Source organism: Eumetopias jubatus, unplaced genomic scaffold, assembly GCF_037043125.1.
Source record: "Eumetopias jubatus isolate StellerSeaLion01/CBP00866 unplaced genomic scaffold, mEumJub1_p1.0 scaffold_4, whole genome shotgun sequence".
Lineage (NCBI taxonomy): Eukaryota > Metazoa > Chordata > Mammalia > Carnivora > Otariidae > Eumetopias > Eumetopias jubatus.
Genome location: NW_028274810.1, coordinates 95049897 through 95069129, shown reverse-complemented (window position 1 = coordinate 95069129; position 19233 = coordinate 95049897). Strand labels below are relative to the sequence as shown.

The window sequence follows — 19233 nt, the reverse complement described above, 5'->3', positions numbered from 1 at the left end:
TCTCTACACGGGATGTCTGAATGGGGGACAGCAACAGCCGCTCCCCAGCTGAGGGCCGGGCAGGCTGGGCCGGGCGGCCTCGGGGCAGGAGTACATGACATCTGCCCACCTCCAAGCTACGGGCGGGAGGGCGGTGGTGTCTCCGGCGATGGGTGCCAGGTGGTGGCTCAGAGGCAGGGAGAGCCAGTGTCCGGGGGCCCGAGGGGCCTGCACTACCTCATTGGCGTGGTGGGCGGCAGCCAGGGCTGCTCGGCCAGCTCCCGCTCCAGCTGCTTGAAACGCTTCTTCGAGGCCCTTCTGGGCCTGAGGCGCCGCAGGCAGGCCGGGAGGCACCGGTCCAACACGCTCTGCAGAGGACAGGGAGGGTGCACAGCGGCGGCTACGGCCCAGCCCCAGAGCCCCCCTCCGCCCCCAGCCCAGGGTGAGGCCCACCTCCAGCATGAAGGCCCCCACGAGGTTGAAGGCCACCAGGCCCAAGAGCAGCAGCTTGAAGCAGGTGTCAGCGATGGTCCTCAGCGCCAGTGGACCTTGCAGGGGGCCAGGGACCAGGAGCAGGCCCACCAGGATGGAGCCCAAGAGTGCCAGAGCCACCAGGAAGGGCACTGGGGGTGAGGGCGTGCATCAGGCCAGGGAGCCCCTGCCCCCTCCCACGCATGCCCAGTGGGGGACCCCCCAGAGGCACCAGACTCCCACAGCCCGTCCCTCCTCCACCCACACCAGCCCTGCCAGGCAGCGGCACCATTGGTATAGATTGGCCGGCGGAAGGGCGCCCCCTTGGACACGGCTGCGGCCAGGATGAGGTACTGGAAGCTGGACAGAGAGAAGACCACTGTGTTCTCATAGTTGGGCAGGTTGTCTGGCGCGGGCACGGTCTTGTTCAGAGGCACGAACCTGGGTGCGCGAAGACCGGGGCTCAGGGAACGAGTGTGCGGAGGATGGGGTGGGATTTGGGAGCCGGGCTCCCTACTCACCAGGGTTGGGCCACGGTCAGGAAGTAGCCCCCCAGCTGCACGCCGGCCACCAGGGTCACCTGCAGCAGCAGGCTGCTCAGCACGGGGACGCTGAGCAGGGCCCCCGGGGGCCGCGCCCGCCCCAGCACGAGCGCCGGCCCCGTGCGGCTCATGAGCACGGCCACGGTGGTGGTGATGACCAGGTCGATGGCCAGGAACTGCACGTCACCCAGGTTGGTGTTGATCTGCCAGTAGGGGAGGAAGGGCAGAGAGAAGATAGCAGGGAGGCACCAGCTCCCTGCCCCTCGGGAGTCCTGTGGGGAAGGTCGGATTCTTGCCCTGCAGCACGGTATCGGGGGGTGCGGGGGCAGCGCCCTCCTGCCTCCGGGGACCTCCTAGTCTGGCAGAGAAGACACCGCACTGCCTTCAGGGAGCCCCTCTTCCAGTCTGAGGGAGAAGGCATCCTTCCCTACTGACCCTGAGACACTAAACCTGATGCGGTCGGCTCCTCCTGCCCACAGGAAGCTCCCAGTCTGAGGGCGGCTCAGGCTCTGCCTGGCGGAGCCCCTCGGTCACCAGAGGACCCAGCTCTCGGTGAACGCCGGGACAGGTGCTAGTGCGAGACCTGCACTGCCCCACAGGGTCGCCTGCTTTCCGTGGGGGTGAGCTGCGTGAGCTCAGAGCAGAGCCGGGGAGATGGCCTCCGAGCAGGTGGGACAGACACCGCCAAGGTCTGGGCCGGGGCGAGGATCCGTGGGGAAGGAGCAGTGGCCCTGGCTCCAGCCCACTCCTGCCTCCGGCCCTGCCTGGGCTCTGCCTCAGTCTCCCCTGCAGACAGGTGCTCCCTAGGACAGGGACGACACGCTAGCACAGGACGGCCGTCCCCGTTTCTGAGGACCCACTGTGTACCGCCACCTGAGGCTCGGGAATCACCCAAGCCACGCGACTAGAAAGTGGCAGGGCGGGATCTGAGGCCGCGCCATCCTTGCCAGAGCTGCTGGGCCCCTAGGCACGCTGCTGAGTGGCCTGGCTCTGGGCCTGCTCCAGGCAGCGGGCTCTGGCCCACTCACCGTGTAGAGGATCAGGACAGAGATGAACTGGGTCAGGCTGTACAGAGCCATGTACTTGAAGACGCTGAACGAGGTGTCAAGGGAACACCGGCCTTCCCTGGGTGCAGGGTTGGGGTGTTAGGCAGCCCTGAGGGCACCCCTGCCCGCCCCCTCGCCCCGCCGGACCCTGCCCTCCTCACCTGATGACCAGGGGCACACACTCGATGCTGGCCATGCTTGAGGTGAAGGGCGAGACCACCGAGGCCTCGGCCTGGGAGAGCGAGATGCCCACGTCGGCCGCCTTCAGGGCCCCGCAGTCATTGGCACCGTCCCCGCACATGCCCACGCAGTACCTGCGCAGGGGTGCGGGGGGTGGGGAGGGCCTGGCTGCAGCCCGTGAGCTGCCTCCGCGTCAGCGGAACGACCCCTCTGGCCTCCCACGGGCTTGCTGGCGAGCGTGGGGATGGCCGGTCCCTGCTGCCCACCTGCTGCCCGGGACATCTCAGGGGCTCGGTGAACAGGGGTCCTGACTGCTTTTGGCCTGACGGCCCCAGGAGAGCCTGCTGGGGTTCTCCCTGACGGTGATGGTAACTCCGAATGCCTGCAGTGGGAGGTGGGGGCTCGTGCACCCCCCCACCCCATGCTGCGGACGCGCTAGCCCCCCGCAGGCCCTTTGCCCACATGTACTCACTGTAGCTTCTGGAGCTCACACACCAGCTCTGTTTTCTGCTCGGGAGCCATGCGGGCAAAGACTGTGCCCTGGACCAGCACCTGAGAGCACGGGAGGAGGGTGAGGCTGAGGCAGCTTGCACGGTGGGGGTGGGAGAGCCATGAGGAGGGAGCAGAGCATGGGGAGGCTTAGAGCGACCAGGGAGCTCAGGGGCAGCCCTACCTTGGGCAGCAGCTTGGGGAAGTGCTTCATAAGGATACCAAAGGTGGACCCGCTGAGGGCCAGGTGGCTGGATCGGGGGTCTGGCTCCGTGGTGTAGCTGGCGGCCTGGTCAGGATCCTGGGGACCCAGGAAGCTCAGCTCAGCCTCCCCTGCCCACGCCGGAGAGCTGGGGCCGGGGTCAGGTAACACGGGATGGGGTCATCGGTGGGGTGTGTGGCTGGAAGCCCGGCTCGGTCTCACCTTAGCCCCGTTCACAGCTGCGGAGGATTCCAATGGCAGGAGCTCGAGGGAGGCAGGCTGGCCTCGCTCAGGGGGGATGGCATGGATGATGATCAGATGCTCCTGGGGGCCCACCATGCCGCAGCCCTGGGCCACCGTGACCGCTGTCTGCAGGTTGTCCCCTAGGAGTGTGGGGCAAGGTCAGGACCCAGCTCCTATCCGGGGGTGGGGGTGGGGGGGCATCCTCACTCTGATGCTTACAGATGGGAAAACTGAGGCCAGACACGCTGTCTGCCATGACTGGCTGGGTGAGCTCAGGCAGGTTCATTGACGTCTCTGAACCCCACCTTCCTCACCTATAAAACCAGGCATCAAAGGTTTTAGGGCAAAGTGGGGATCAGGGCCAATGTCCCACATATACCACTTAGTGCTGCAGGACTTTGCTGGAAAGCGTGTGTGGATGCACACGCAAGGGTCGGGGGGGGGGGGGGGCAAGGGGAAGGAGACAGACCTACTGGGCTCCTCCGCGTTGCCCTGGCTAGAATTTTTTCTTGCTCCATGAAACTTCACCACTTTCAAGGGTGATGTAATTCCCCCCATTTCCTACAGGGGGCGCTGGCACCCGGAGAAGCCACCTCGCAGGCAGGCGCCGGGCTGGAACCCAGGCTGCTCAACACCAGCCCGGGGGGCCGGGGGGGGGGGGGGTGCCGTCTGGAGGTCATTCTACTTCCCGGGGCTTCCCCTTCCTCATCTGTCAAGTGGAGGGACAAAGGCCACTTGGGAGGGATCCTGTGAAGACCCATGAGATGTCTGAAAAGGACCTGGCCTGAAGCAGGGGCCTGAAAAGAAGGGGTGCGGCACGCCCTCCCCTCTGCCCATGACAGGCGTGGGGGCGGGGGGGATGCTGCCCACGGGCACCTGTCACCATGACGGTACGGATGCGGGTCCTCCGCAGAGCCTGGATGACCGCTGTGGTCTGGGGCTTTAGCAGGTTCCTCATGACCAGCAGCCCCAGGAGGCTCAGCTCCCGCTCCATGGCATCCCTGGAGGGTGGGCATCCTTGGGTCAGAGGTCACGCAGTGGAACAGGCCCCCCCCTCCCCCGCCACTGGGCAAGGCCATCTTCTTGCGGCTCGGCCGGCAGAGAGCCCCCCTCTGCCCATGCCAGGACCCGAGGCCCAGTCCCCGGGAGGCAGGGGACAGTCCACCTTGTCAGCTGCTGAGCGGCCTCCAGGCTGGGCGTGACAGGCAGAGGCTTGCCGGCGAGGGCCACAACACGGTAGCCAGCGGCCGTGTAGCTCTGCAGAGTCTGGGCAAAGTCCGGGGGCACTGCCGGGGAGAGGCAGGTGTCACTGGGGCAAGGAGGTGAGGGCTGGGAGGAGGCTGGGGGCCCACCCCGTTCTGGGCCGCCTTCTCATCCCCTTCACCTGTCTCGGGCTTGCAGAGGCCTGCCACCAGCTCAGGGGAGCCCTTGATGTAGGCCTCCGGCTGAGCGGCTCCTGGCCACGCCACGACCACGTTCATGCGCCGCAGGGCTGACGAGAAGGGGAAGCGGCTGAGGATGCTGACGGGCACCGGGGGCTCCTCCTGCAGAGACGGAGGGGCAGCTGAAGGGCCGGCCTGGGGAGCCCCCTCCCACCCGCCCCCCACAAGCACACCCCCGGCCCATGACTCACCATGCCCTGCAGCTGGGGCTCCTGGGGTGGGGGTTTCATCACCGCCAAGACCTGGGTCCCAAACGCTGAGTCTGCAGGCGGCCCCTCCTCCAGGACCTGGGAGGCAGGCAGGGAAGGTTGGCCTCTGCTGGGCCTGGCGCGGGCTGGGCCCACAGAGGGAGGTGGCGGGAGATTCAAGTTAAGACTCCTGGAAGACTTCCTTCATGGGAGAGCGGATGGAAGTCAAGAACACGGGCTTTGGAGTCGGATGGACCCCAGTTCAAACCCTGGCTTTGCCACTTACAAGTTGCAGGGTGACCTTGGACAAGTTATTCCAACTCTCCCTCAGCCTCAGCTTCCTCCCTGTGAGGCAGGTTTGGAAGCTTCCTTCCTGGGCTACAGGAGGAGCACGAGCCAAGGCCTGTGCCACGTAGCACTGGCACCAAGTGGGTGCTCCCACGCGGCCTCGGCCATTGTTATTAATGATGGTGGCACAACGGACGCCACCCGAAGTCCTGGAATGAAGACCAGGCGGGGTTAGTGAGAGCCCAGCTGCCCAGAGGCAGGGGCTGACCTGCTCGGCCTCCTCACCCAGCCAGTCGATTCCACCATCTTGAGGTCCATGGGGTCGCCCACATGGGTGTCCTGGAGCCGGCTGAGGGCATGGCAGGTGGCCAGCGCTCGGAGTAGGGGCCCCACGGGCAGGCGGCGGGGCTCTGGGACCAGAGGCAGGAACGCCTGCCCTTTTAGGGGCACCACACCCATCACATCCAAGCCGTCCTCCGTGAGGGTGCCCGTCTGCAGGGGGCAAGGGGCGGGCCAGTGATGAGTCCCAGGTTGCTTTGTGCCGCTGGGCTGGGCACCCCCACCCCAGGCCAGGCGGGGCCCGTGGGAATCCTGGGAGCCAGCGCAGGAGCCAGAAGAGGTCCCTCTGCCAGGGGCGCCCCCCCAGCCCCCACTTCCTCTGCCTGGCACCTCTGCCTCCAGGAAGTCTTCCGTCACCCTACAGCTGGGTCAGGCGGCCCGTTTCAGGCTCCCACCCACAACCCCTCTGCCACCCCCCCAACACCTGTTTGATGTGGGGCCAGGAAGAGGGCCTGGCCACACAGAGTACGTGTCCGGCTCCTTTGCCAGTCTGGGGTCGCTGTGAACCCAATCAGGCCCACATTTCCATTTAAAAACTCCCTGTGGCCCCCAGTGCCCTCAGAATCATTAAGGTCCGAACTCCTCATCGGGGCTCACCAGCCCCTGCCCGACCAGGGCCCTGGCTGTCTCAGCCTGCCCCCTTGCCCCACTGTTCCCCATGCCCCAGGTCTGTTCCTCCGAGGAGCCATGCTGACTGCTCCCCAGCCTCCACCTGCCCTGTCTCATGTCTCCGGGAGCACCCCCCCACCCCACACTGAGGTCACAAGGAGCCTTTCTGGATGCCATCTCCTGAAGGGAGTGACCCCACATACCACCCTATCACGTTACCCTGTTCGCTCCCTTCCCCAGACCCATCACCACCTGCAGCTCCCTGTGCCCCCTGGTTCGCTCATTCTGGTGGGGGGACATCACCCTGGGGGGTCTCTGCTGGGTCTGGGCGCTGAGAGCAGCACCAGGGAACGGCTGATCTCAGATAGTTGTCTGCCGGACAGAGAGCCTGACGTGCATGGGAGCTGGGCGGGGTGTGGGGGTGGGATCTCTGAGCGTCTCTACCCCAGGACGGGATTTGGCACCGAGCGGGCCCTCGGTCAATGCTGCCGACTGAGGAATGCAGGTGTGGAGGCCTGGCCGTGGTGCCCGTGGCCCCCGCCCTGAGGCCCCCACCTTGTCAAAACACACCAGCTGGAGCTTGCCCCCCAGGTTGATGCGCAGCGGGTGGATGCAGAAGATGCCCTGACTCCGGAGCCGGCTCTGGGCATAGAGCGTGCACACGGTCATGGCAGCTGGCAGGGCGGGTGGCACCACCACCGTCACCAGGTCCAGGGCCCGGATCACGATCTCATGCAGAGGCACCTGGCAGGAGGCACCGTGAGTGCCAAAGGCCAGGCTGGCCCTGCGTCCCTGCCAGCGGCCCCCACCCGGGCCCCGAGGCTCACCTGGTTGCGGTGCAGGATGAAGATGCTGTAGACAGTGCCGAGGAGAGCTGGGGAGACAGCACGCGACTCAGCAGGATCTGGGAAGGGGCTGCGGGGGGGGGGGGGAGGCAGCGGAGGGGGGTGCAGGGGGCCACTCACCCAGGACAGACAGGGCAGCCACGAACTTCATGCTGTGTTTGTAAAACTTGAAGTTGATGGGCCGGGGGTGCAAGATGGAGCTCACCAGGCCCCCTTTGGCTGTGCAGAACCCTGGGAGGAGCGGGGCGGTGGAGTGGGGGGCTGAGGGTCAGAACAAGCCCTCCCAGCCCCTGCCCTACTCCACCACACCTGGGGGTTGAGAGACACGGTGCTCCCGGGACGAGAAATCATCCAGTTTGGGGTGACTTGTGATGGCCCATAGGCCTTGCCCAGCCCTCACAGGGTTCAGTGAAAACGGAATGAGTGGACAGCATCTATAAAGTGGGTGGTTTCACTAAAAATCCAGATATTTGGCTTCTGCCGAAACACTCAAGATCTGGGGACACTAGGTCCCATTCCCGTGTGACCTGCTGGAGTTGTCTAGGGCTGCTCCCTTCCTAAGGGGTGGGCTCACGCTTGCTGGCCACATCCCTGCCCACATCGTCGGCCAGCCCCTAGCTGGGGGTGGGACTTGCCCAAGGTCCCACAGCGGGACAGCGGCAGAGATGGCTCCTGCCCTGCCTGAGGTTGTGAGCCTGGCAGGCCTCCCTGCTTCCCTGACTCCTACCTGTTCGAGTCACCACTGCCAGGACGCGGGGTCCGACGAACGCTCGGGCCTGCAGGACGAGGGTCCCACAGAAGAGTGTGTGCCGCCGGTGGGTCTCTGGGCAGTAGGGCTCGGGTCCCTCCGGCAGGGCCGTCTTCAGTACTGGGACGCTTTCCCCTGGGAGGGACGCGGGAGGAAGCCCGTGAGGCGCCTCCACGCCACTCCTCCCCACCACCCAGACAAGAGTTAAGCACACTTAACTCTTGTAACCATACATGCAGAAACCATTGCCCCCATTTTACAGAGAGGGACACTGAGGCTCGGGGCAAAAGACATAAAGACACAGCCAGACAACCCGGAAAGGATGTGTGCCAGCCAGGTAGCAGGAACCTGCTCTCGGGGGAGCCCGGCGGTGTGTGTGTGTGCGTGGATGCACACGGCTGGGGGGGAGGGTGGGGAACACATTCTTACTCTGTCGGAATGATTTTATGACAAGCAGTATTACTTTTATAACTCAGAGCAATACACCAGAGGGTGGGCGGGGGCGCTTAACCTCTCTGAAGCCCTGAGCGCCTGCCGGGTGTAGGATTCGCAGCCCAGGATTGTCACCCGGGAGCAAAAGGGGAAGAGAAATTTGGAAGTGCTGCCGCAAGGCAGAGGGGCCTCCGAGGCTGCGGGGGCCGGGCTGACCTGTCAGAGAGCTCTCGTTGACCACGCACTCGCCGGCCACCAGGGCTGCGTCACAGGGCACCAGCCCGCCTTCCTGCGGCAGCACCAGGCAGTCTCCCGGCACCAGCTCGCTGGAGTCCACCCACTCCTCCTCTGCAGGCGAGTGGGGGTCCTCAGCGCGGCCCAGGGCACCCGCAGCCACCCGCTCGAGCCCCCCTCCCTTCCCTCGCTCTCACCTCCCCCGGGCCGGCACACGCACACCCGCGCCGACAGCCGCACCATGTCCCTCAGAGTCTCGCTTTGCTGTGGGGGGGGGGGCACGTGGGGAGTGGGTGGGTGGCAGCCCTCTGGGGTACCCGGCTGCCCCGCCCCCTCCACCACCGCCCCCCCCCCCCCACCAACCCTTCTGGTCTTGTAGAGCGACAGGCAGACGGAGGCGGTGGAGATGAGGAAGATGCACAGGGCGTACGAGTAGTAGTGGTCCGCCAGCCACAGCCCGATGCTGAAGGCCTGGAACCCGTAGTAGGGGCTCAGTGCCTGGGGGAGGGGCGCGGAGGCAGCATCAGGGCCCGCGTTCCCAGGGCGGCCCTGTTCAGCCCCTCCAGACGTCCATGGAGCCCCGGGGCTTCTTGGCTCTAAAGAGGACCCAGGCGTGTAGATGCCGGGCCCCTGCTAAGCATGTCCTCTAAGTGACACCCAATGGTGGTGACAATTCCACACTCCATTTTGCAGATGAGGGCACTGAGGCACAGAAGGGTCAACTCACTTGCCCCAAACCACGCAGCTCCCCAGTGGCTGCCTGGGGTTTCCATCAGGCCTGACTCCAGGAGCTAGTCTCCCTCTCATGGGCGTCTGCCTCCGGCTCAGAGGCTGGGATGTGCAGTGTCCTCTCGGGTGTCTGCGCCATGGGCTCCCCTCTGTCCCCTATGTCACATCACCCCTCTGAACCCTGGGATCTTTGTGTGTGAACCGAGTGCCTCTACTCTAAGGCGGCTCAGGCGCAGCAAGGCCCAGGAGAAGCCCGGGCTCTGTGGCCTGGCCTCCCGGCCTCTACTCCCAGCCCCAGCCTAGACCACAGCCTCCAATTCCTCACCCTGAGCAGACGGGGCTGGGTCTGAGGTGACTCTTCCCCGTGGAGGGGGGGACAACTGCTCTGGTCTGTCACTATCAAGTGACCCTAAGCCGGCCAGTCCCCGGCAAGGGTCACATGGCCAATCCAGGCCAGAGCTGGGGCGAGGCCCAGGGCCAGCCCTACCTCGTCCACTAGCAGCTGCGGATAGGACTTGACCGGCACGCCGATCACGTTGGGGCCGTAGATGGTCTTCCTGTAAGAGAAATGGCCGGGCGAAGAGATGGAGGGGCAGTAGCAGCTTGACCCTCCAAGGGTGACCGAGCTCCTCATCTTACGGCCAGGGAAACCGAGGCCCAGAGAAGGCAGGGGACTGCAAGGCCACGCTTGGGGGGGCAAGCCGGGGTCCCCAGTGTATGGGGCGGCACCCACCTCACGGTTTGGTCCTGGAGGCTGAGGCCAGAGCAGGAGCGGTGGATATTGTCACAGGTGCGGCCATGGTCCAGCAGGCTGGGGGGTGGTGGGGGGGGGGAGACTCATGTGGGCGACGGGGCCTCCTGCCCCATGGGACTCGGGGCTCCAGGCCCCTTCTGGCCCACTGAGCTCCTGAGGGAGGCAGGTCCCTCACTGACTCTGGGCTTAACCTTCTCCCGTTCCTCTGATCGGGCCCCAAACCACCTCGCCGAGGAAGAACACTGAGCGACGATGAGAATACTTAATAGTGACAAGAATTGCCATTACTAAGTGACGGGACGATTTTTTACAACGATGGTGCCTTCCGTAAGCGACTTAACCTCTCTGTGCCTGTTTTCTCATCTGCAGAGCGGGGATGGTGACGGCACCTGCCACGTAGGGCTCCGGGGGGATGAGAAGCCACACAAGGCGCGTGGCTGGTGCCATCCCCACGTCCCCTTGGCACTCACCTCTGCAGATGCAGCTCCCATTTATCAAGCACTTAGGAGGAGGCAAAGCAGGGACAAGCCCCCAGATGGATGGTCCGAGCCCAGAGCCTAAGGTCTGATTCAGCGTTTTCACTTCGGCCTGAGGCTGAGCCAAACTTTAGGCGAAGCTTATGTACTTCCCCCCTCAAAACAGCCCGAGGAGGCAGGGGTTCTCTTTATGCCCTGGTGACAGAGACCCCGGGGCCTGGGGAGGCTCATGACCGGCTCGCGTCGCAGGGGACCGAGGCACACGGCTGAGAGGAGAGCCCATGCTGGGCCACGGCCCCGACCCCTACCTGACTTGGCGGAAGGCCTGCTGGCTCTCAATCCAGACGTAGCGCTGGCCCCGGAAGAGGTAGTACCGCAGGGCCCGCTGCTGGGTAGGGGAGAGAGGAAGCTGGAGGCAGCCTCAGGAGGAGGGGGAGCGGGGGGCAGCGCAGGGGTAGAGGCCAGAGTCACAGGAAGGAGGTGGGGAGGTGGTCGGCAGAGTATCCTGGACACTGGGGACAATGGAACCAGAGGTGCCCGGGGAATGTGGAGTCCAACCCTCCCATCGTACAGAGCGTGAAACCGAGGCCCAGGGAGGGTTAAGGACTTGTCCAGAACCCAGCTGTCCACTCACTGCCTCTTCGCTCCTGCAGAACTGGGCGGTGTCCTTCCATGCACCCTCTGGTACTGCCCCCACTGCCGCCTGGCTCCGGCCGTCCTCCAGGTCCTGCGCCGGCAGCTCCAGGCTGGGAGGGGCGTGGGGGTTCTTGTGGAGCTCCGGAAGCTGATCCAGCACCTCCCCAGCCCATGGAGCCGTGGTCCCCCCCTGGGGTGCGAGGCACTGGTGCCTCTGTTCAGAGTGGCTGTGCAAGGGGGCGAGTGGGGAGCAGGGGCTTCTGGGAGGGGTGATGGGGTTGCCTCACCTGCCCTCACTGACGGCCTCAGTCTGCACCTGCACAGTGTACAGCTGCCACGAATTATCCTGGAACAGAGGTATGGACTCGGTACCAGAAGAGACTCCCCCACTCCCAGGTCCCACCCTGCTGCCCGGCGGCCCCTGCTGCGCGAGGCAGGGATCAAGGACGTAGGAGCCACCCTTCTGCCCACTGCTTGGATGGGAAAGCAGAGGTTCAGAGAGGACAACCTGAGTGCAGTCCCACAGAAAGTCAGCAGCCAGATGGGGCTGAGACTCCACGTGTGACCCGCCCCTGCCCTGGCACCACTCCCTGCAGCACCAGGCTGCCTCACCTCTTTGTCTCTTATTTCGATGACGAGTGTTTCTGCACGGGCCAGGTTGCAGGGCCGGAGCCGCAGGCGCACCCCCCATACCGGCTTCCAGCGGAAGAGCAGCAAAGGGATCCCCGCCATCATCCAGACCACGAGGTGATAGCCTATGACCCTCCATGGACTGCCACAGTAGCCGCTGAGCCTCTGGGGACGCGGACAGAGAGGGCCCAGGTGGTGGCGGGGAGAGCGGGGGGCGGAGAGGGGTCGGGGGGGCCGGGGCTCGGGGCCCACCTACCACGGATGAAACTGAGGAGCTGAGGGGATCTACAGATGTGTCTATCGTCAGGGTCCCATAGCCGGCGGGCGTGCTGCCCACGAGAGGGCTGCTGTCTGTGGGCGCAAAGGAGAGAGGTCATGGGAGGGGTGCGCTCCTCCTTCACTTACGACTTTAAACAAAATTAGCATCGTCATTCTGCGGTCCGGTGTGGAAGCTGCGGCGGCTTCCATGCAGCTGCTGTGGTCAAAAAGGAGCCGGAGAGACTGCTCTCCCCGACGGCTGCCGTCCTGTTTGCTGTAACTGACCTGAAACATTTTGGGAAAAGGCAGTCCCCGTTGTGCCTGCCATTTCTCAGGTACAGACAGAGTCCTCTTATTAAAATTGACACGCAGGGCTCCTGGCTGGCTCAGCCGGGTGTGTCCGACTCTCGATTTTGGCTCAGGTCATGATCTCAGGGTCGTGGGATCGAGCCCTATGTCGGGCTCCGCGCTGGGCGTGGAACCTGCTTGGGACACTCTCTCTCCCTCTGCTCCCCTCCCCGCCCCCGCGCCCCCCCTCACCGCACTCTTTCTCTCTAAAACAAAAAAACCTGACATGCTTCCAGAGGTCAGCAGAAATGTTCCGTTGATGGGGTCTCGCCTACAATTACCAGAGTAGAGCTTTTGGAAAACTAGCTTGCCGAGACCAAGGACCAGCACAGAGGGGCAGATGGGAGCAGGTTGGGCACGCAAACTGGAAAAATGCAGCGGCAGGTAGCACAGAAAAGCTTCAGGTGTCGGTCCCAGGACCAAAGGCAGCCAAACCTTTGATGCCGAAGAGCACAGGAAGGGGGCAATAAGATTGTTCAAGACAAGGGTATATGAGATGAAGGTTCTGGCAGGAACCAAAGTGGCACTTTCCGGTGAGTGAGGATTCTGGGGCCATGGCTGCGATGGGACACAACCACCTCAGGACCGGGTTGCCTCCAGGTTTCCTGGCGGTGCCTGATTCTGAAGACTGAAGACCCCAGTCTGCTGCTGGAGCTGTGCTTCAGAGCGAGGTCGTGGCCAGGAAAGCTGTCTTCATCTGCGATTATGGGCTTACACCGGGGAGAGGAACACTATGGGAACGGGGCAAGCAGGAAGACAACGGGTTATTTTAGATGGAAAACCACGACCTTTGTATTTCTGCTAATGCTGGCATGACCAAGGAAAGACTTGAAGTAAAAAGAAAGCATCGCCAGGGGCACCTGGGTGGCTCAGTTGGTGAGGCGTCTGCCTTCAGCTCAGGTCCTGATCCCAGGATGCTCAGAACCCTGCTCAGCGGGGAGTCTGCTTCTCTGCCCCTCCCCCAGCTTGTGCTCTCCCGAGCGTGCGCGCTCGCTCTCGCTCTCAAATAAATAAATAAATAAATAAATAAATAAATAAAATCTTAAAAAAAAAAAAAGAAAAAAAGCATCGCAATTTTATAAACTGGTCTGACAGACCCAATGGCTCAAGGTTTCATGGGTCTGTTATCTGACTGTTCTGGGGCTCCCACTCACAGTGTCGTCTCCTTGTGTGTCTGGTTATTGCTGTGTGGGCCCAGAATGGGGGGACAGGGCCTGGTGAGCGCCCTGAGCTTCCACAGCCCTCACACATCCAGCTATTTGCTTCCTGGGAGCTCTGTGTCCCACTTTTGCATCCGGTCCCCACCCAGAGGGCATGGACCAGGGCTGCTGATCCTCGTTCAACTCCGGGGCCCACCAGAGTCCTGGCAGCGAGGAGATGCTGCGAAGTCGAGTCTGGACTGAGGAGATGTCAGGCCTGCCTTTGACAGCAGCCAGGAAAGGGGCCCCCACTCGGGAGGTGGGATGGGGGAGAGAGGAGCCCAGCCAGTGCGGGGGGAAGGGGGTGGGCAGAGAGGAGGGAAGAGTGGAGGACAGAAGGTGCTACATCCCAGCTGAGCACTTACCAGGGTTCCTTACTTAACCCTCTGCGAGGAAGGCCTATCACCCCCATTGTACAGATCGGAAAACTGAGGCTCAGAGAACAGCACTACATGGTTCTATTGCAGAAATTCTGTTTCCTCCTGTCTCGCCTATGGCAGAGCTATGTTTCTGGCAGGCAGGCGGATAGCGAGTGTGCTGGGGCTGCAGAGGGCCTGGGCTCACTGCTCCCACCGAGGGGCAGCTTTTGTGGGGCTGAGACACACAGGTGCCTGGGCCCGTCCCCAGACCTGCCGGAGCGAACAGCAGTGCTGGGCACCTACAGGTTTCACAGGAGCCTCTGGATTCACTTAGAGGGAAGGGAAAGCTGGGCAGGTGGGGGCAGGCTGCAGATTTCTGAGCCCCTACCCTTTCCCCTCCCTGGCCAGAGCCCTGCAGAGCCCTGACCTAAAAGTTTCCACCAACAAGCCCAGAGTGTCCCAGGCTGCTGCCACTGTCACAACATCCCCAGCCCCTCAGCTGCTCTGTCCCCAAACACTTGGGCTTCCGAAGCTTTCAGAGCACTTCCGAAAGCCTTCTATGTGCACGCTCTGCTCCTGGCCCTTTTCAATACAGTTAACACACTAACCATGCCGTGTGAGCTCAGTTGTTATCCCCTTTTTATAGCGGAAAATGAGGCTCAGAGAGGTTAAGTAACTTGGCCAAGATCACACAGCATGGCTGCAGTGGTGTCAGGATGCGAGTCCAGGCAGGCTGACACCAGCGTGGGTTTTATCCCTCTGCTGCACCACCTGAGAACATCTGAGGACGGGGGCCTTGTGTCCCCAACACACCAGGCAGAGTCTGTGCTCTCCTCCCCAGCCCCCGTATCTCCACATAACGATGGTGACCATAATTACTATGGTAATGACCATCATCATCCGAGCAGCTAACAGCCATTAAGCACTCCCCAATGACAAGCCCCACTCTATGCCTCCAGATGAATTAGCTCATCTAACCCTCCAGCAACATGAGGGGGTGGACTCCTTTCTCTCATTTGACAAATGAGGGAACTGAGGCTCAGGAGGACAGACACCCCGGTAAATGGTGGAGCCAGGACATTGGAGCCGGATCCTGTGCTTTCAGGACCCAAGTGGGCACTATCAGAGACCAGGGCTCCCGGCCTCACCTCCCCAGGCCTCTCTGAACTCGATGACTCAACACGCCAAGCCCCACCTCCGGCCAGGCCCTGCCTGTCCACTCGGCTGACCCGGAGAACAAACAGAGCCACCAGGTCCAGGAAGAGGCCGGTCTCTGGGGAAAACCACACACACACACACACACACACACACACACACACACACAGAGGCCGGTCTCTGGGGAAAACCACACACACACACACACACACACACACACACACACACAGAGGCCGGTCTCTGGGGAAAACCACACACACACACACACACACACACACACACACACACACACACACACACACACACCTGTAGCCCACAACCATGGGCTCTGGCCAGCAGAAGCACACACGCACACACACACACACACACACACCCTGTAGCCCACAACCATGGGCTCTGGCCAGCAGAAGCGCACACACACACACACACACACACACACACACACACACACACACACACCCTGTAGCCCACAACCATGGGCTCTGGCCAGCAGAAGCACACACGCACACACACACACACACACACACACACACACACACACACACACCCTGTAGCCCACAACCATGGGCTCTGGCCAGCAGCAGCCTTCTTCCCGGGGCTCCGACAGACCCCAAGCCGGGTCCCCCGGGGCGGTCCCTGTCATTCTTGGTCCCATCTGGCTTGTGAGCAGGGCTTGTCAGGGCAGCAGCACTGCCTTCCCTTCCTGACAATGGCCCGCAGACAACACACGGCGGAGGGCCCTCTGCTAGCTGGTGGAGCCTGGGAGGGGGTGACTCGCTCTGGCTCCTGGCCCGGGGGGGCAGAGGAGCAGGCCTTCAGGGCAAGTGACACAGCCTGGCCAGCTGGGTTCTCAGGTCCTTGGCCACCAAAAAGCCACAGACCTCTCTTGTGGTGGTCCAGTTGCTACTGGAGTCTCAGCTGTCTTTTTTGCCAGAGTCCTCCACCTGCCCCAGAGACCGACTCCCTGAGTGGGGCACAGTGGGTCATGCTTTGGCCCTTACGGTTGGTCTTGGGGGTTTCCATGGCGTAAGGGAAAGAGCACCTCGGGGTTCTAAGGGGTTGACACAGGCCAGGCACTGTTCCACAGGCTTCATACGGTAACTCACTTATTCCTCACCCTCACTCTATGAAGACGGTACTACTTCTATCCCTACTGGACAGATTAGGAAACTGAGGCCGGGAGAGGTGAAGCCGGGGACCCAGGGGCCACAGAGCCAGTGAGTGGTGGGATCTGGATCTAGGCGGTCTGGCTCTCAGTCCACACTCCTAACCACTGCACCCCCATCCTCACGGCTTCTTCCCCAGAGCCCCTGGCTCTCTTACAGGCAAGCTGTGTTTTGGGAGGCAAGTGCCTTAACCTTTCTGGGTTTCCATTTCCCCTCACTAGGAGCGTAACCCCCAGCAGCTCCGCCCCAGGGTGGCTGACGCTCCTGGGGCGTGGGCCTCTTTCACGAGCAGCTGCTGGCTTCCCTGCCAAAGGGGTGTGGCTCGGCTCTGACCCACTTCTCAGGCTCTCCTCCATGTTCCCATCCGCCTGTCTGAATCCACAGCCATGCCCCTGCTCCCCTGTGCACACTCGACTGCTTCTCCCCGGCTCGCTGCTGGGCTGGGGATGGGGAAGAAGCCTGCGTGGCATGCTGGGCCACTGGAGCAGGTTGCTTCGCTCGTACCGATCTGATTTCGTCCTGCAACCATCCTGCAATTTATCCCATTTTACAGGTGGGAAGACTGAGTCTTGGAGAGGCAGTTGGCCCCCCCCAACTTGTCTAGCAGCTGGAGAGGGTCTGTGTTGCTCCAAAGCCCTCTCTGCCGGCCTCAGCCACACCCACGGACCAACAATCATGCCATCAGGCCGGACCGGGTGTCCCCGTCCTGCTCACAGTGCCCGGCACACGGCTGGGACTCAGGAACTATTCACTGAATGAGCGAACGAGGGCACGCCTGCGCATCTCGCTGATGGAACGGAGCATGGAAGCAATGGTTCGGAGTCACTGACCCCTGCCCCTGATTAGTCGGGGGCCAGGTACAGAGGGGCGAGCCTCTTTGGGAAGGGGCATGCCAGAGATCACCTCGTGCCACCCTCGTCTGCTTGCTTCCCCAGCGATCTCAACAATGTTCCCTCTGGGAAGAGTGTCCTGCTGCCCATCACACACCCCCCATTTCCTTGGGAAGCATGCTCTCCTAAGGACGGACAAAACAGGGGCTTGAAGGAGGACATCACGTCTGTGGAAAACTGTAGTCTGCCGGCAAGGTCAAAGCCCCGTGCGCACTCTCCTGCGGGACCCCTGTCAAAACACTCGCAAGTGCTGGTTTGTCTCCAGTCACGTTTCAGTCTCCCCAGGGATGGCCCAGGAAGGTCAGGGCCCTGTCTGATCTTTTTCAGGAACACCAGCTCAGGCTAGCCCCGGGCAGGCTGTGCGGGATGAGAATACTTTTCACGCAGATTGTATTGCTCTTCTGAATAACACGGACTGATCTTCACGCATCACCCTCGGAGGGAGGGGCTATTATCAGCTTACTTTACATCATTTTACAGTAGGGGAAACTGCAGGAACAGAGCTTCAAAGCACCTGGCCCAGAGTCATACAGCTGGAAAAGGGAGAAGCTGGAAATAAGTGGGTCTGAATGAACACATTCCTCTTCGTTCATCTTCGCAGCCACCCCATGAAAAGTATGGATTTGGATCCCATTTAATAGGAGGCACAGAGAGGTTAATATGTCCACGGGTGCACAGCTATGGATGGTCCAGACTATGGATGGTCCAGACTAGACTTGAACCTCCCCTGACTCCACAGCCCGGGGGGTAATGCCACCAGCACTGCAGAGGGGAGGGGCTGGAGTCAAAGCCATCTGAGAACCTCTTGTTTCCTGCGGAAGCTCTGCTTCCTGCTGCTAACCTGGCAGTGGCCCAGGGCAGCAGGGCTGCCTCCTTCCTTGCCGTGCTACCCCTGCAGCCAGAGGCTCCTCTCCTCTGCCAGGCTAGGGGAGTGAGGAACAACCTGCTAGTAGCAACCTGATCTTTAGATCTGGAGTTCAGAGGGCCTCTTTTCTCAGCTTTCCCCCTCCCTCACTGGGGTGCACGTTGAGCTTCCGGTGGGGTGGGAAGAGAGGTGGGAGATGCGGAGAGACCAGAACTGAGGGGACTGCCTCTGTAGACCATGCTCAACCTTTGGTGGGCCCTTTGCTGAGGTCTGGGGTCTGAGTGACTGCCATGGAGATGAGAAGAAGAGAGGTCTCCCGGCTCCTTTTGCAGCAGGTGGGATTTAGACTTGGAAAAGGGTGGGCCTGGGACACATAGTCTGGGATGGGTAACAAGCAGGGTGTGGTCCTTGGACCTGGGTGTTGCCAGGCTTCCTCTGGGGGCCTGAGGTAGGGCATCAGGAGTGGCATTTGTGTCCAGGACACTCTGACTCAGGGATTCGGGACCCCTGGATTCTCCAACTCCATTCATTCATTCATTCCTTCATTCATTCATCCAAGAGGAATAACTACCCAGAGGCCCCGGATGCAGCGGCCTCCACGGCTCTTCCTCGACCTGGACATCTGTTTTTGCGGGAGGGAGTCCAGTGGGCGTGGGGCAACTCCCCGCGCCCCTTCCCCGCGGACCTCCAATCACCCTCCTGCACAGCGCCCCGGGCTGCACGAAGGCGGGGAGGGGACGGCTCCGCGCGCCGCCATCCCCGAGGCTCCTGGCCTCTCTGGGAAGCGCCCCGTGCCCACTCCCCCCGACGGGGCGGGGACGGGCACGGGGATGCCCCCCCGGGGGTTGTTCTCCTGGCCCGCGAGGCTGCGGTGGGGGTGGCGCGTGGCGCGTGGCGCGTGGCGCGACGACGGGAGGCCCGGGGACCGCGCCCGGTTCTGGGCGGCCCGAGCCGCGCACTCACCTGCGCTCATGCCGGCTCCTCGCGCTCATCGCCGGCCCCGGCGCTGCGGCCCGTGGCCCGGGCCCGGGCGTCGCGATGCCCCCCGGCGGGGGCGCGAGGCGGGAGGCTGGGGGCGTGGGGCGGTAGGCCGGGGGCGCGACGTGGCCCGGCGCACCTGCAGGAGCCGGCGGCTGGCGCGGCTGGGAAGGTGCCGCAGTCGGGGTGTGCGCGCAGCCAAGCCGCGCCCGGCCCACTGCGGCCCCACGTCCGCCCCGCGCGCGGGCTGCCGGGACTTGTAGTCTGAGCCGCCTGCACCGCCCGCCGGCGACAGACAGACACGGGGTGGGGGGCGCTCAGGGACCGCGACAGCCATCCCTCAGACGCAAGAACACACAGACACACACTCAGAGACAGCAACCCTCAGGCACACACACATACACACACACACACACACACACATAGAGTCACAGAGGTGACACGTAGAGACAACGCACACATACACAACAGTGGTGTGACACTCAGAAACACAGATATAACCACCACTGCCCC

At 62.8% G+C, this 19233-nt stretch overlaps 1 protein-coding gene and 1 non-coding gene across 5 annotated transcripts; one reads left to right on the top strand and one right to left on the bottom strand.

The window, feature by feature from the left end:
- Window positions 1–129: 129 nt before the first annotated feature.
- On the bottom strand, window positions 130–18878 carry ATP13A2 (ATPase cation transporting 13A2). 4 transcript variants are annotated; one of them, XM_028108229.2, is made up of 29 exons: window positions 18706–18878; window positions 11759–11853; window positions 11485–11667; window positions 11160–11218; window positions 10871–10982; window positions 10545–10624; window positions 9740–9817; window positions 9494–9563; window positions 8641–8775; window positions 8475–8541; window positions 8260–8391; window positions 7591–7746; window positions 6984–7094; window positions 6846–6892; window positions 6574–6762; window positions 5356–5562; window positions 4786–4881; window positions 4537–4696; window positions 4318–4438; window positions 4029–4153; window positions 3132–3292; window positions 2892–3008; window positions 2691–2770; window positions 2200–2352; window positions 2021–2117; window positions 972–1195; window positions 740–891; window positions 433–602; window positions 130–347 (listed from the first exon to the last, which is right to left on the bottom strand). In XM_028108229.2, exons 1-29 carry the CDS (start codon window positions 18713–18715, stop codon window positions 213–215), a joined length of 3522 nt encoding a protein of 1173 aa, XP_027964030.2. In that variant the 5' UTR covers window positions 18716–18878; the 3' UTR covers window positions 130–212. The 4 variants fall into 4 exon arrangements, with proteins under 4 accessions (XP_027964030.2, XP_087878716.1, XP_087878718.1 ...); XM_088022590.1 differs by having other exon boundaries at window positions 10545–10621; XM_088022592.1 differs by lacking the exon at window positions 5356–5562.
- LOC114213424 (small nucleolar RNA SNORA16B/SNORA16A family) lies at window positions 11937–12071 on the top strand. Its single transcript, XR_003610210.1, has one exon. It is a non-coding gene; the product is annotated as a small nucleolar RNA SNORA16B/SNORA16A family (small nucleolar RNA).
- Window positions 18879–19233: the final 355 nt, after the last annotated feature.

Bases quoted from the DNA above. Each gene is read 5' to 3' on its own strand.
- ATP13A2 (XM_028108229.2), bottom strand. The intron at 9,564-9,739 runs GTGGGTGCCGCC...TTTCTCTTACAG, and splicing joins CTCCAGGACCAAACCGTGAG to GAAGACCATCTACGGCCCCA. The intron at 2,771-2,891 runs GTAGGGCTGCCC...CCGTGCTCTCAG, and splicing joins TCCCCAAGCTGCTGCCCAAG to GTGCTGGTCCAGGGCACAGT.